A 15,310-nucleotide genomic window follows, 5' to 3' on the forward strand; every position below is an offset into this window, starting at 1 on the left:
AGTCAAGGCAAACGCTTAACGACTGAGCCACCCAGGTGCCCCTGAAATCAGTAATTATTGAAAACATTAATAGATACCACCATAGCGTGTAATTTACCCAATAAAAGTATGTGGTAAAGTATACATATGAAAATTTTAAGTGATCTCCAAGCCCTTAATGATCCCATAAATATGGAACTTAATCAGTTACTAAGCTATTAAACTGCTTTATTCCATTCAGAATTTATTTTTTCAGATTTTCTCAGTAAAGAGTTTTTCATTTTTTTTTTTTAAGATTTTTTTTTTATTTATTTGACAGAGAGAGACACAGTGAGAGAGGGAATACAAGCAGGGGGAGTGGGAGAGGGAGAAGCAGGCTTCCCGCTGAGCAGGGAGCCGGATGCTGGGCTAGATCCCAGAACCCTGGGATCATGACCTGAGCTGAAGGCAGACGCTTAACGACTGAGCCACCCATGTGCCCCAAAGCAGTTTTTCAGATGGCTTTTTCTTTCATTCCAGACATTGACAGGCACAATCATAATTGCATCACTACAGAATTTGACACTCCTGGGATGCCTGGGTGGCTCAGTCGTTAAGCGTCTGCCTTCGGCTCAGGTCATGATCCCAGGGTCCTGGGATCGAGCCCCACATTGAGCTCCCTGCTCCGCAAGAAGTCTGCTTCTCCTTCTCCCACTCCACCTGCTTGTGTCCCCTCTCTTGCTGTGTCTTTCTCTGTCAAATAAATAAATAAAATCTTAAAAAAAAAAAGAATTTGACACTCCTTTAATCTATTAAAAATGTGTGTGTGTGTGTATGTATGTATATATTTTAAAGATTTTATTTATTTGAGAGTGTGAGCAGGAGCAGGGGGGAGGGGCAGAGGGAGAGGGAGAAGCAGACTCCCCACTGAGCAGGGAGCCTTGACATGGCAGGGCTCAGTCCCAGGACCCCTAGATCATGACCCGAGCCAAAGGCAGACACTTAACTGACTGAGCCACCCAGGCACCCCTAAAAAAGTATGTGTTCTAAGAAAATCACTTTTTAAACTTAGTTTTTCCCTTCATGCCTAGTCCTAGACCTAGGTTGACTTTCTTGTGGGGGCCATTTTCCACATTTCAATTTTTTTTTTTTTTATATTTTCTGGAAGTACTGATTATGTGCATTAAGTGCATGCCAGAATTACAGACTCATGCAGTTTAAATTCAAGCTTCATTTTTAAAAAAGCTTGGTGGGCGCCTGGGTGGCTCAGTCGTTAAGCATCTGCCTTCAGCTCAGGTCAGGATCCCAGGGTCCTGGGATCGAGCCCGCGTTGGGCTCCCTGCTCAGCAGGAAGCCGCCTTCTCCCTCTCCCACTCCCCCTGCTTGTGTTCCTTCTCTGCTGTGTCTCTCTCTGTCAAATAAATAAAATTGTTTGGAAAAAAACAAAAAGCTTGGTATTCTGTGATGGATTTTTATCGTTCCTTGAGTAGTAACATGTGTAAATATCGAATCTGAATCTCAGCAATAATAATAATATAATTCAAAGTAATAGGAGGAAGGTTTTTCTGAATTAGTGAGACCTAAATTTTAAGAATAGATGTTTTATTCTTTCAAGCTCAATGAATAATATGAGTTAACTTAGTAAATTAGTAAATTACCTTTTTAGGTAAATTTTTCAGTTTTCTAGTGGGAGGTATGAACTCATAATCAGGAGTGATTTCACAACTTTCTTTCCCCAGTTTTACTGAGCTATAACTTACACACAACACTTTTGAGTTTAGTGTTTAGCATAAGGATTTGACTTACATATACTGTGAAATGATTGCCACCATGTTTGGTTTTAACATCCATCACCTCATATAGATACAAAAACAAAAAGAAGTATTGTTTTTTTTTTTCATTGTGTTGAGGAACTTTTAGGATTTAGTCTCTTAACAACTGTGAGATATACCATACAGCAGTGTTAACTGTGGTCATCATGTTGTATATTACATCTCCAGGACTTACTTATCTTTAATTGGAAGTTTCTACCTTTTGACCACCTTCATCCAAATTTCCTCCCCCCCCCCACCTTGTAACCATAAATCTAAGTGAGATCATACATTGTCTTCCTCTGACATACTTCACTTAGCATAATGCCTTTGAGGTTCATCCACGTTGTGGCAAATGGCAGGATTTCCTTCCTTCCTTATGGCTGAATGGTATTTTATTGTATATTAACAGTTGTTTATACAAAACCTGTTACTGTATGTGAAGCTACTTTTCCTGGGTCTTAGGGCTGAAGTTTTGATACTGTCCTCCTCCTACTTTCCTTTAGGACTCACTTACGAGTTCCTGTTTTTTAAAAAACACACATCTCCATGCGCATGTGTGTGGATGTGTGAGCATGTGCACATATGTATCAGGGTAGGGAAAGGGTATTGAGGACTGCTGTCCTAAGGAGTTTGGGTCTCAGAGGATCCTTGAATATCATAAAATTGAATCTTTTAGTCTAAAAAGGCTGCTGTTAAGGAAAACAAACATGCTCTTTCAGAGTCGGTGGTAAAGAGTACTGAGCCAAGGGGCGCCTGGGTGGCTCTGTTGGTTAAGCGACTGCCTTCGGCTCAGGTCATGATCCCAGGGTCCTGGGATCGAGTCCCTCATCGGGCTCCCTGCTCGGCAGGAAGCCTGCTTCTCCCTCTCCCACTCCCCCTGCTTGTGTTCCCTCTCTCCGTGTCTCTCTCTGTCGAATAAATAAATAAAATCTTTAAAAAGTACTGAGCCAGGGCGCCTGGGTGGCTCAGTTGGTTAAGCGACTGCCTTTGGCTCAGGTCATGATCCTGGAGTCCCAGGATTGAGTCCCACATCGGGCTCCCTGCTCAGTGGGGAGTCTGCTTCTCCCTCTGATCCTCCCCCCTCGCATGCTCTCTCTCTCTCTCTCTCTCTCTCTCTCATTCTCTCTCTCAAATAAATAAATAAAATCTTAAAAAAATAAATTAAAAAAAAAAGTACTGAGCCAGATGGATTAATCATGTATAACAATTTTTTCCCCCAGTGCACACAGAGACACAGCTTAAATGGTTAAGTCACAGGCAAGATGGGAAAAAAATTCTTTGAAGGTTAGATTCTGGATTTTCTTACTAAGTCTGTGGTTTTCTAATTCCTAAAATTGTTCAAGCCCTAAAAAAATCCTTTTCCATTGTTTGCCCATACTATCTTAGAATATTAAGTTCCTAGTATTGAATCCCTAACTTTTTTTCTTTTGAACTTGCCTCACTCAAGTCTTCTTCCAGCCTTTTTGGAGTAGAGAGTCCTTTTTTTTTTTTTTTTTTTAAGATTTTATTTATTTGACAGAGAGAGAGACAGCGGGAGAGGGAACACAAGCAGGGAGAGTGGGAGAGGGAGAAGCAGGCCTCCCGCCGAGCAGGGAGCCCGATGCGGGGACTTGATCCCAGGACCCTGGGACCATGACCCTAGCCAAAGGCAGACGCGTAACCACTGAGCCACCCAGGCTCCCCAAGAGTCCTTCTTAATATCTTTGTTCTTTTTAATGTCATTCCCCCATCTTCCTTGCTCTAATCTGGATCTTTTCCAATCCATTTTATATTTATGAGGTGTATCAGTAACAACTATGACCATGTTTGGGCACACTGTAGCCTTATATGAAGATAGAATGTGATGGTCTTTTTACTTTTTAGTTTTTAATGCCTTTCTTCATTTCGTGGTTTTTCAGTATTTTATTGGTTTCCTCATCTCCAAATTAAAGTGTTCACTGAAGCCTACAGGGAATTCCTAGGTCCTTTTTCTAGATTAAGAACTATATAGCTTTTTTGGGATGCCTGGGTAGTTCAGTTGGTTAAGCGTCTGCCTTCAGCTCAGGTCATGATCCCGGGGTCCTGGGATCAAGTCCTGTGTTAGGCTCCTTGCTCAGCGGGGAGCCTGCTTCTCCCTCTCCCTCTGCCCCTCCCCCTGCTTGTGCTCTCTCTCTCTCTCTCTCTCTCTCTGACAAGTAAATAAATAAAAAAAAAAAGACCTGTAGCTTTTTCATTATACAAACAATATATATGTGTTTTAGAGAAATTTGGAAACTAAAGAAAGTAAAAAGAAAGAAAATTGCTCATAATCCAGTCAAAACCCATTTTGTGTTTTTGGTGTATCTCCTTATTATCTCTTTTTCCTCTGGATAATATTTTTATATATGAGTATGCATTTTCATATCTTTTCTTACACATTAGATCATTTTTTATATTTTAAATGCTTTATAAAATAATTCTTAACTGCATAGTAGGATTCAGTGAATGAATAAATTCCTAATTCACTTAACCCTGAGTCCATGCTATGCTTGTTTTTTTCTTTTTTAGGCCATGCTATGGTTTAATGAAAAGATGCTATTGAAAATATTTTCGTGTTATAATGTATTCTTTATCATTTTTACAGATCTTAGTCCATGGTATGGTTTAACGAAGAGATGCTATTGGAAAGATTTTTGTGTTATAATGTATTCTTTATCATTTTTACCGATCTTGTTCTTATGTTGCCAGGTGTCTTATTTTTAATAACCCATTTCTGGGTATTATGATTAAATATTCATGTAAGTTAAAATAGTTGGGCAAATATCTATCATCAGACATACATCTCTTTTTTTTTTTATGAAATCTAATGGCTTGGACATTTTTTTTTCTTTCAGGTAAGCTATACACTCAGTGTGGGGCTTGAACTCACAACCCCAAGATCAACAGTCCCATGCTTTATCAACTGAGCCATCCAGTCGCCCTGGGAATTATTTTCCTAAAGAAATTTTCTCCCCCAGATAATGTTGGTACACTATAACACTTTAATACCTTTTGGATACTCATTAAAGTGTTATTTCTCAAGGTACTTCCCCTTGGTAGTTGGAGGATAACATTTATTCCATAACTATTTCTCCGGTCACTATATCCTTTTATCCCAATATAAGTTGTGTGTGCTGCTTTTATTTCAATTGAATGTTGTCCTCCTGAGTGATGTAGTTGAGGACAGTATCAGACTTGAAATCACATGCACTCTGTGAGCATAGTAAATATTAATTACTTAATTTAAAAAAGATTTTATTTTATTTATTTTAGAGAGAGAGAGAGAGACCAAGAGAGCACAAGCAGGAGGGACAGAAAGAGAGGGAGAGAGAATCTGAAGTAGGCCTCCCTGCTGAGTGCGGAGCCCATTGTGGACCTTGATCTCGTGACCCTGAGATCACAACCTGAGCTGAAACCAATTGTTGGATGCTTAACTGACTGTGCCACCCAGGCACCCCAGTAAATATTAATTTAAAAATGGTGCTGCCTTACTTTAGAGAAAATGCTTAAGATTAATGGTAGCTTGCCAGTAATATAATGTAGAATAGTATTCAGCATATGTCCAGTGGAATAGTCTCTCTTCATAGTGACATCTAAACTTTTGTCTGCCCTTCCATTTCCAGGTTGCCATCACGAAAGCCAAAGTGGATTTCTCCAGTGTAGTGTGCCTGCCCCCTTCCGTCATTGCTGTGAATGGGCTGGACGGAGGAGGGGCTGGCGAAAATGATGATGAACCAGTGCTGGTGTCCCTGTCTGCGGCCCCCAGCCCCCAGAGCGAAGCTGTTGCCAATGAACTGCAGGAGCTCTCCTTGCAGCCCGAGCTGACCCTAGGCCTCCACCCTGGCAGGAATCCCAATTTGCCTCCACTTAGTGAGCGGAAGAATGGTGAGTACATACGGAATTATTGCATTGCCTAATTTGAACCAAGGTCTTCATGTTCTTGTTACAGATGATTACTTTATTTCATGTCTCTTGAAAGTTTCTTTAATCTTACTGTTTTTTATGAAATAGAGAAATAGGAAGTTTAGGTGATCATTATAAACCCTACATTTCCTGCCTGGGTTATTACAACTGCTTTCTGATTTGTCTTTCTACTTCTCTGCTTCTCCCTCCCAATCCCTTCCATAAATTCATTAATTCAGCAAATACTTATTGAACATCATTGTCATAAACTAAGATTAGGGGTTAAATGATAAATAAGCCTTTGTCATCAGGAAACTTACTCTATAGCTTGTCAGAGTAATCTTTTAGACCTCCCTAGCTTAATACTTTTCAGTGACTGCTTTATAGGATAAAAATAAAAGCCGTGTTTTATAAGGCTTGCAGGGTCTGGTCTCTTTCTGTTTCATTAGCTTCTTCTCTTATCATTCCCCATTTTTAGTCTTTGCTTTTTAAGTTTTTTTAAAAAAAGATTTTATTTATTTATTAGAGCGAGAGAGCACACACCCATATTGTGAGTAGGGGGAGGGGCAGAGGGAGAGGTAGAGAATCTCAAGAAGGCTCCTTGCTGAACACAGAGCCTGACAGTTTGGGGCTCAACCTCACGACCCCATGACTCAGGTCATGAGATCATGACCTGAGCTGAAATTAAGTCAGACGCTTAACTGACTGAGCCACCCAGGCACCCCTAGTTTTTGCTTTTTATTTTATTTTTAAAGATTTATTTATTTATTTTGAGAGAGAGAGACTGAGCATAGAGGGTGGCACAGAGGAAGAGGGAGAGTGAGAGAATTTCAAGCAGATTCTGAGCTGAGCATGTGGAGCCCTGGGTGGGCCTCAGTCCCATGACTCTGAGATCATGACTTGAATCAAAACCAAGAGTCGGACACTTAACCAACTTTGCTGCCCACGTGCCCCAGTTTTTGCTTTTTAGTACTGTTTACAACCATGCACTCTTGCTTCAAACTTTTAATGAAAAAAATTATAATTTCTTATAAAAACTTAAGGTTTCAGAAAAGGTGTAAATAGTAATATAGCAAATACTTATGTACTTACATACCATCTGGCTTATGTACTGTTTTCCATGGATCTCCGTCTGTCCCCAGGGTAACTGCTGCCCTGAATTTGATATTATATGGCCAAGTAGTTCTGTATTTTTTTAACATATTAATATATTCCTAATAATTCTAAGATATTATTTCTCATTTTTTATTATCACATATATATTTATTGGAGAGAGAATTATATGTATTCTTCTGCAACTTGTGTTTATTCAAAATTTATTTTCCTGTGAGTTATTAAAGATATTCTGTAAGTTCATCTCATCTAATCTATGAATCATTATTTATCAGTAGTCCTACTTTTCTGTACTGATCTTTAGTGTCAGCCTTACCTGTTTCTCAGTGTGCATGAGTTAGTTTTTATGCCCTTTGTTCTGTTTCATTGGTCTCTGTTCACCTCTGTGTTGTACTACATCATCTTAGTTACTGTTGCTTAATGATGAGTCTTGTTGCTTGTTATGATAGTCTTTCCTTGCCTTTTCTGTCTCCACAGTTGTCTTGGCTGTTCTTGGCCTTTTTAATTTTCCATAACTTTAGAATCAGCTTGTGGAGTTATACAAAAACAAACAAACAAAAAAACCAAAAACCTCATTTTTTTCTCCATTTTATTATGAAAAATTTCAAATGCAGAGTTTTACAACGAATACCTTTATGTCCACCTCTTAAATTCTACCATTAACATTTTGTTATACTTACTTTGTAACATATCTATCTATCCTTCTATCAATCCATCGTATTTTTTACATTTCCAAGGAAATTGCAGACACTAGCACACTTTCATTTTATTGACGTATATAGTGTTAATATAGAATAACACACAAATTGTAAGTGTCCTGATTATTGAATTGTCACAGAGCTTACATACCTGTGTTTAATTGCTACTTTGTTAGGAGATATTCCTAGCACCCATAACCATCTCATGTGCTTCTTCCCATCCGTATTCCTTCTTTTTGCCCAAAGGAAAATACCATCCTCACTTCTAACACCATGAATTAGTTTTATTGGTTTCTAAACTTTATGTAAATGGAATCATGCTGTATGTGTTCTGTTGCTGTCTTGTTTTAAAATTCATTTGTGTTGAATTGTGTGTGGCTCTAGCTTATTTTCATTGCTACATAATTAATCCATTTTATGAATATAGTGGAATTTGTTTTACTTTTGGTGGGTATTTGGGTTGTTTTAGTTTGGGGCTATTATGAATTACGAATCAAGAAACATAAAATTCTTGTGTATGCCTTTTGGTGTACTTGTTGGGATTTTGATTTGAAATATATAATTTATAGGTTAATGGGGAGAACACACATTTTACATATTGGGTACTAGTTTTATCTGTCCATTAGTTAGGTTTTTTTTTTTTTTTAAAGATTTTATTTATTTATTTGACAGAGAGAGACACAGCAAGAGAGGGAACACAAGTAGGGGGAGTGGGAGAGGGAGAAGCAGGCTCCCCACTGAGCAGGGAGCCCGATGCGGGGCTCGATCCCAGAACCCTGGGATCATGACCTGAACAGAAGGCAGATGCTTAACGCCTGAGCCACCCAAGCGCCCCTGTCCATTAGTTAGTTTTATCTCTCCAGTTAAATAGGTCTTCTTTGATGTCTTTCCACAGAGCTTTACAATTTTCTCCATAAAGGTCATGCAAATATTTTTTTGCATATGTCTTTTTTTGGGGGGTAGACATTATCAGTGGTATATTTTTATAAAACATTTTCTGACTGATGCTGGGGAATAGAAATACCAAACTTTTTAAAGTTTTTTTTTTTTTTTTAAAGATTTTATTTATTTGACAGAGAGAGACAAAGCAAGAGAGGGAACACAATCAGGGGGAATGAGAGAGGGAGAAGCAGGCCTCCCACTGAGCAGGGAGCCCGACATGGGACTCGATCCCAGGACCCTGGGATCATGACCTGAGCCGAAGGCAGACGCTCAACGACTGAGCCACCCAGGTGCCCCGAAATACCAAACTTTTTCAAAACTCCCGTGACTCTTCTACATTTATGCCCTCTATTTGAGATACCACTCTGTCCCTACTCTTCTTGCCAACTCTTACTTGTCCTTCAGCATTCTGTTCAGGCATCATTCCCTTTAAGAAGCCTGTCCTAACTCAGTGTTAGGATCCTTCTTTTGACTTGACCAGTTACCTCCTATCAGTATACTTCATCACTATATTGTAATCGGAATTCTCCTGTCAGCAGCATGAGTGAGCCTTTGGAAACTGAACTCAGACCCTGTTATGCTTCTCTCACAACCCTCAGTGTCTTCCTGTGAGGGTTACGATGAAATCATAGTTTTTTTTTTTTTTTTTTAAAGATTTATTTATTTATTTTAGAGAGAAAGTGAGAGAATGTGCCCTCAAGCTGGGGGAGAGGCAGATAGAATCCTTAAACAGACTACCCTGCTGAATGCAGAGCCTGATGCAGGGCTTGATCTCACAACCTTGAGATCATGATCCAAGCTGAAATCAAGAGCCAGATGCTCAACCAACTGAGCCACCCAGGCGCCCCAGTATGATAGTTTTAATGATGTGGGCCTGGTATCCTCTCTGACCTGATTTTTTCTTATCTCTGTCCCCTCGCTTAGTCTACTCTCATTTAGCCACACTGACTTTCTTGCTGTTTCTTGAACACATCAAGCATGCTTCTGTCCCAGGGCCTTGGTACTTGCTGTGCTTTTACTGAGGTTCCTGCACAAATGTCATTTCCTCAGGGTCATTTCCTCAGGGAAGCCTTCCCTACCTGACTTATCTTAAATAGCACCTCCCATTACTCTCTGTCCTCCTCTGTTTTTTTCAAGCACTTATTATTATGGTGTGTGTGTGTTTGTATATGTGTGTGTGTATGTTTATTGTCTATATTCCCCTGCCTTTGGTAGTTTGTTTCACGAGGCCAGTGGGCAACCAATAAATATTTGTAGAATGAATAGATGAATGGTTTACTTATTTGTTCCATTAGAGGCAAGAACTCTGTTTTTACATCCATAGTGGGAAATGTAATGGAAACTCAGACAGTTTTTATTTTGGGAAATAACGGACACTCAAGCATTTTTTTGGTGTTCTTTTCTCATTTCTCATTTTTATTTTTCTTCCCCAAGATGGCAGAGACTTCAGCTTATTTATATGGTAAGGGGAAAGAGTCCGGAGGGAAAAGCTGAAGAAAGAAAAGGCGAAAGGGTAACTGAGATGATGTGAGGGGATGGGATTTAAAGGTATTGGCTCTGCCTTGAGCACAGGTAAGGGCTATGATTCCTCTGGGGTAGGAGGAATGGCAGTGAAGGTGATGACAGACGGCAAACAGCAGACCGCTAAAATCTTGGGCAGGAAGTGGAGGAAATTGATGCTGACAGCTGTGAGGGTCTCAGGGGAGTCAAGAGCAGCTGTTGCAGGAGTGTTGGTGCCTCTTCAGCCTTTCTCTCTGAACTCTAGCATATAAATCAGTTGAGCTTTTTCCCTATTTTGAATCAACAACTTTCTAACCTTTCTAAGATCCTGAAAGAGCAGGTTATATCATTCTACTTTCCCACATTCCAGAGACTTCACTGTGTTCTGGCTTCTGTCCCTATCTCTCTTCAGAAACTGCCATCACTGAAGTCATTAGTGTTCTTGTAGATCAAATAGGCACTCTTCATCCTGTTTGACCTCTTTGTAGCATTTGACATGATTGACCACTCCCTCCGACCTGCAACTTTTCCTCCACTGACATCAGTGACGTTATTACTCTTCTTGGCCTTTTCAAGTCTGCTTTTATATCCACTCTCTTTTCTGCTCAGACCTTTTGCCACCTTTCTCTACCCACCTCTTAAATTTTGTTACTCCCCAGTGTTGAGCTGTAGGGCTCCTTTACTTCTTACTCTGTATTTTTATTTTGAATGATTTCCCCCAGAACTTTGGCTCTAACCACCATCAAATGCAGTTGATTGATGCCTGTATTACATCTCCAGGTCCGGTCTCTCCCCCAAGCTGCAGACTCCTGTGCTCAGCTGTCCAGCACCTCCGTAGGATATGCTGCAGACTCCGTATGTTTGGAGTCTTAACTCCTCATCCACCTGCAGTTCCTGCTGAGTTCTCTGTTGTAGGAATTGGCACCTCCCTCCACCTAGATGTTCAAATAAGGGGTTGTTTTATTTTGTTTTCTTCCTAAATGGAAACTTTAAGAGTTTTGTTTTATAATCAGATAAAATGTAGGAAAAAGAAGGTAAAAATTTCCTCATAGTTACACAGTTCAGTGATAGCCAGTGGCAGCAGTTAATATTTTTTTCTGTCAGTTTTTGTGTGTTCATTTATTTATTCTTACACACATATACTCTGTGTAACTTATTTTCATGTAATTTTATTTCATGAGATTTTCCTATATCATTCAGTGGTCTTAAAAAACATTTTTCCCTCCACTTCATATTTGAATTGTGTATTGAATTGTGTATCTGTAACAGTTAGCCAGTCTCCTATTATAAGACCTTAATTGTTTTTATTTTTTTTCTGTTATAAATAATACTGCAGTAAACATCTTGGTATATAAATCTTGGTGTAAGTAACTGTAGGACATACTCTTAGAAGTAGGTGGCAAGATATGGACATAAAGTTTTTCCCTTCTTGTTGTGAAAGTAACATGTTTGGGTATGAAGTTTTTACTTTTTTAAGTCACTGTTTCCAAATTGTCCCGCAGAAAGATGATAGCATGCTAATTTTGGAAGTAATTTTTTTATTCCATCTCTCTTCTACCTGCTTCCTCTTTCTTCCCAGCCACCAGCCACCAACTTTTTTACATTCTGCAGTGTTCATATCTACTGAATTCATTCTTTTCTTGCCATCTTTACAACTGCCACTTAGTGCAGATTCTTAATAATGCCTTTCTCGGGGGCGCCTGGGTGGCTCAGTCGTTAAGCGTCTGCCTTCGGCTCAGGTCATGATCCCAGGGTCCTGGGATCGAGCCCCACATCAGGCTCCCTGCTCAGCGGGAAGCCTGCTTCTCCCTCTCCCACTCCCCCTGCTTGTGTTCCCTCGCTGTGTCTCTCTCTGTCAAATAAATAAATAAAATCTTTAAAAAAAAAAAAATGCCTTTCTTGGATTACTGCAGCAATGGCCTTTTAACTGGTCTTACCTTGTTTCCAGTCTTGTCCCTGTGGCCCCTGGGATGATTTTTCTAAATGATAAATGAGGTTCCTGCTCTCCTGGTTGAAATCACTTCGTGGTTCCCCTTTCCTCCAGGGTAAAGCTTATTATGTTCTTCAGGATGGTAAACCAGGTCCTTCAAAGCCAGCTCCTGCCCCGCCCCTCATCTCTTCCCACTTACACTAAAAGATTTGGGATTTCCCAAAGAGATAGACTTTCACATCTCAGTTTCACTTCGTATCCTGTTTTTTTTTTCCCCCCTTCCCTGAATGACTTTTCTCCTCCTGACATTTCCATCTAGTCAAGAATCAGGGGAAGGTGCCGCTTCCTTCAGGATTCTTCCTCAGACTGCCAGCTTGGGCTAGGGGTTTGTTCTTTCAGTGTTCTTCCAAACTACCCTGTGTGTAATATCTACTTGTTTTTTATTATATTTGACTAGAAGAGAAGCTTTCTGAATGCAGGGATTATGTCTGTTTTACTTATTGTGGTATTGTTGGTACCTAGTCAAAAATTTTAGTGTGCTGATGAATCAGCTAGAGTGCCTGTTAAATGCAGACTCCAGTGTAGATCTGGGAGAGGCCTGAGGTTCCACGTCTCCAACCAGCATGCAGGGGATGCCAGTACTGTTGGTCTGGAGGACCACACTCTGAGTAGCAAAGTCTTAGAATGTGATTAAGTGTTTGATGAATGTTGAATGTACGAGCAAATGAATAAATGGTGAAACTGAAACTATTAACGCACTGAAACATTGACTTCTTAGATTTAAGCAATTAAGAAAGTGATTGTTGACTCTGTTGCTGGACAGAAGAAAAAAACCCAGTTTAATTCAGGGTTTAAGTAATTTGGAAGAAAGACTTTCTGAGTCCATTCCTGTATAGGTGAAATATGTTGTGGAATAATTCTTTTATTCTCTTAATTAGTGATAGAACATTTAGATCACAAGTTTTAACTATTTTTTTAAGTTGACCTCTAAAAATTTGAAATTTTCTTTTTTTAAAAAAGATTTATGTACTTGAGAGAGAGTGAGAGTGCGTGTGAGCAGGGGGGCGGGCAGAGGGAGAGAGAGAGCATCTCCAGCAGACTCCCTGCTGATCTCAGAGCCTGATGTGGGGCTTGATCTCAGGACCCTGAGATCATGAACTGAACCCAAATCAAGAGTCAGATGCTCAACCAACTGAACCACTCAGGCACCCTAAATTTGAAATTTTCTATATAATCCCAGTGTGTAAAACAACTATTCTGGTTGAATGAAACTTAAGTGGAGAAGCCAGACCCCCACTTACTTGGCATCCTTCTTGCCCCTCAGGAAACTCTTGAAAAAGCACAAGTTGAAAACTTCTGATCTGGATCACGTATCTCCTGTAATTTGAGCTGTATCTGAGACAACCTCTTCAGTTGCTAGAATGGCTTCCTAACTGACAAGGGTCCCAAATTGATTACTTGTGATCATGCTTAGAAGGGAATATGGATACTTGAAACTGACAAACCTATTGTTGTATACAACATAACTATCATTTTGGCAAGAGAAAAGAAACCCAAGGAAGTGAAATTGTGTTGAACATCAGAAAGGAGATAGTAGGGGGAAAACTGTTAATTAGAATAATACTGAAGGGGAGGAGAGGGGCTTAATAAAGAAATATTCTGTAAGAAATTTGATGACTACAAAATAACTTAGTGATAGAATGTATGTCAGTGACCAGAAATACTAATTGCCTAGCAAAAATCACCAATTATCAAAATCAGATTCTGTTACTATAGGGAGAAAATAGGAAATATTGATCAAGTTTCTTTTTTATTCCATCCAGCAACCACCAGTTAAATGTCTGGACAGGGGCAGTATTCTCAGTGTCTGGTTGCAGGGTCTTCTACTTGTGTACCTCAGTGGTGCTTCTTCCTGTCAGGAGGGGTAAGAGGCTGTATGTCCCAGGGAGAAGATCATTATTATATTTTATGCCAGATCTTCTTTACATGGCTGTTTATAAGAAGGTAAAGATAAGAGCAGAAATGGAAAATCCTTGAGAAGATTGTGATATTGGAAAGTGTGTAGTTCTAGAGCAGAATAAATTCTAGAGTTAGGTGCTTTTTCATGGATGGTGTACTGTGTATTGGAAGAATGGAGTGAGAAATTTCTTTCTTCTCAGATCGATTTCACTTAGAACCATATCTTATATAAAAATTCAGTGATTTAGTAAGGGACCTTACAGGGCAATAGGCAGTGAAGGTCCTGATACCTCTATTTCCTAAACAGGAGAAGAAGTTGGAGCTCTAATGAGAAGAGGTGCCTTTCGTTAACCCAGCCCTTATTAGCCTAATTGGAAAAAGTTAGTAGAGAAGTTTCAAGGTGTGTGTGTGTGTGTGTGTGTGTGTGTGTGTGTGTATTAAAGATTTTATTTATCGGACAGTGAGAGACACAGTGAGAGAGGGAACACAAGCAGGGGGAGTGGGAGAGGGAGAAACAGGCTTGCTGCTGCGCAGGGAGCCCGATGCAGGGCTCAATCCCAGACCCTGGAATCATGACCTGAGCCGAGGGCAGACACTTAATGACTGAGCCACCCAAGCACCCCCAAGGTATACTTTTTAAATACTATTTCTCTGTCTTCTTCTAGGCTGAGCATTTACATCTAAAAGATAAAATTGAGTGCGGGTGGCTCAGTTGGTTAAGCATACAGCTTTTGATTTTATCTCACTCAGGTCTTGATCTCAGGCTTGTGAGTTCAAGCCTTATGTTGGAGCCCATTAAAAAAAAAAAAAAAGATAAAATTGATCTCCCTGTGGATCGTCTCCAGTCTGGGCTTGGAGAAGTCTGAAAGTACCTCTTTAATGATTAACCCCATTGGCTCCAACTAAGAGTTCTGGCATATGTTAAGTGAGTTTATCCAATGGGAAATTTAAGTTTCACTTTGCTTCTTCCTTTAATGGCATGGTGCTCTTTGGCTGTCTTTACGTATCCACCTCTTCTTAACACTAATCTGGTATTATTGGTTTTTTAAGTATGAGTTTCAGAACTGAGTCTGCATAAGGCTTATGTTCAGGAGCCCCTAGGATGGGAGCTGAGATACCTTTTGCTTCTTTTTCTCATTACAAATATATTGCATTTCACTTATCTTATAGATTTTGTGGGCAAGCAGGGGAATTTTGCCAGAATTCGTATTTCAAGGCTTCTATTGAAAAGTGCATTCCATGTTCCATATGATCAAATTACAAATGGACTTTTGGAATGTAATCCATTTATAAGTTGAGGACTTGCTTATATCCTAAGAGATGTGCCTCTTGAAGTTCAGGAATCATAGATTTAAGACATAGTGAATAATAATTAGCTGGAATGCGTTACTCAGAAGGCACTGCCGACAAAAGTTAGATAAATTAATGATGACAAGTTCATAAAGGTTTCTAAGAGAAATCTTGTATTTGGGAGATTATATTCTTGACCTTTTATT

At 39.6% G+C, this 15,310-nt stretch overlaps 1 protein-coding gene across 1 annotated transcript in view; it reads left to right on the forward strand.

The window, feature by feature from the left end:
* The window catches only part of MRTFA (myocardin related transcription factor A), a 193,561-nt gene that overhangs the window by 73,059 nt on the left and 105,192 nt on the right, over nucleotides 1-15,310 (forward strand). The window contains 1 exon segment of the mRNA XM_025882234.2: nucleotides 5,393-5,654. Coding sequence (XP_025738019.1) covers nucleotides 5,393-5,654 — 262 coding nt within the window.

Source organism: Callorhinus ursinus, unplaced genomic scaffold, assembly GCF_003265705.2.
Source record: "Callorhinus ursinus isolate GAN/ISIS: 27379988/994484 unplaced genomic scaffold, GSC_fseal_2.0 scaffold48, whole genome shotgun sequence".
NCBI classification, from domain to species: Eukaryota; Metazoa; Chordata; class Mammalia; order Carnivora; family Otariidae; genus Callorhinus; species Callorhinus ursinus.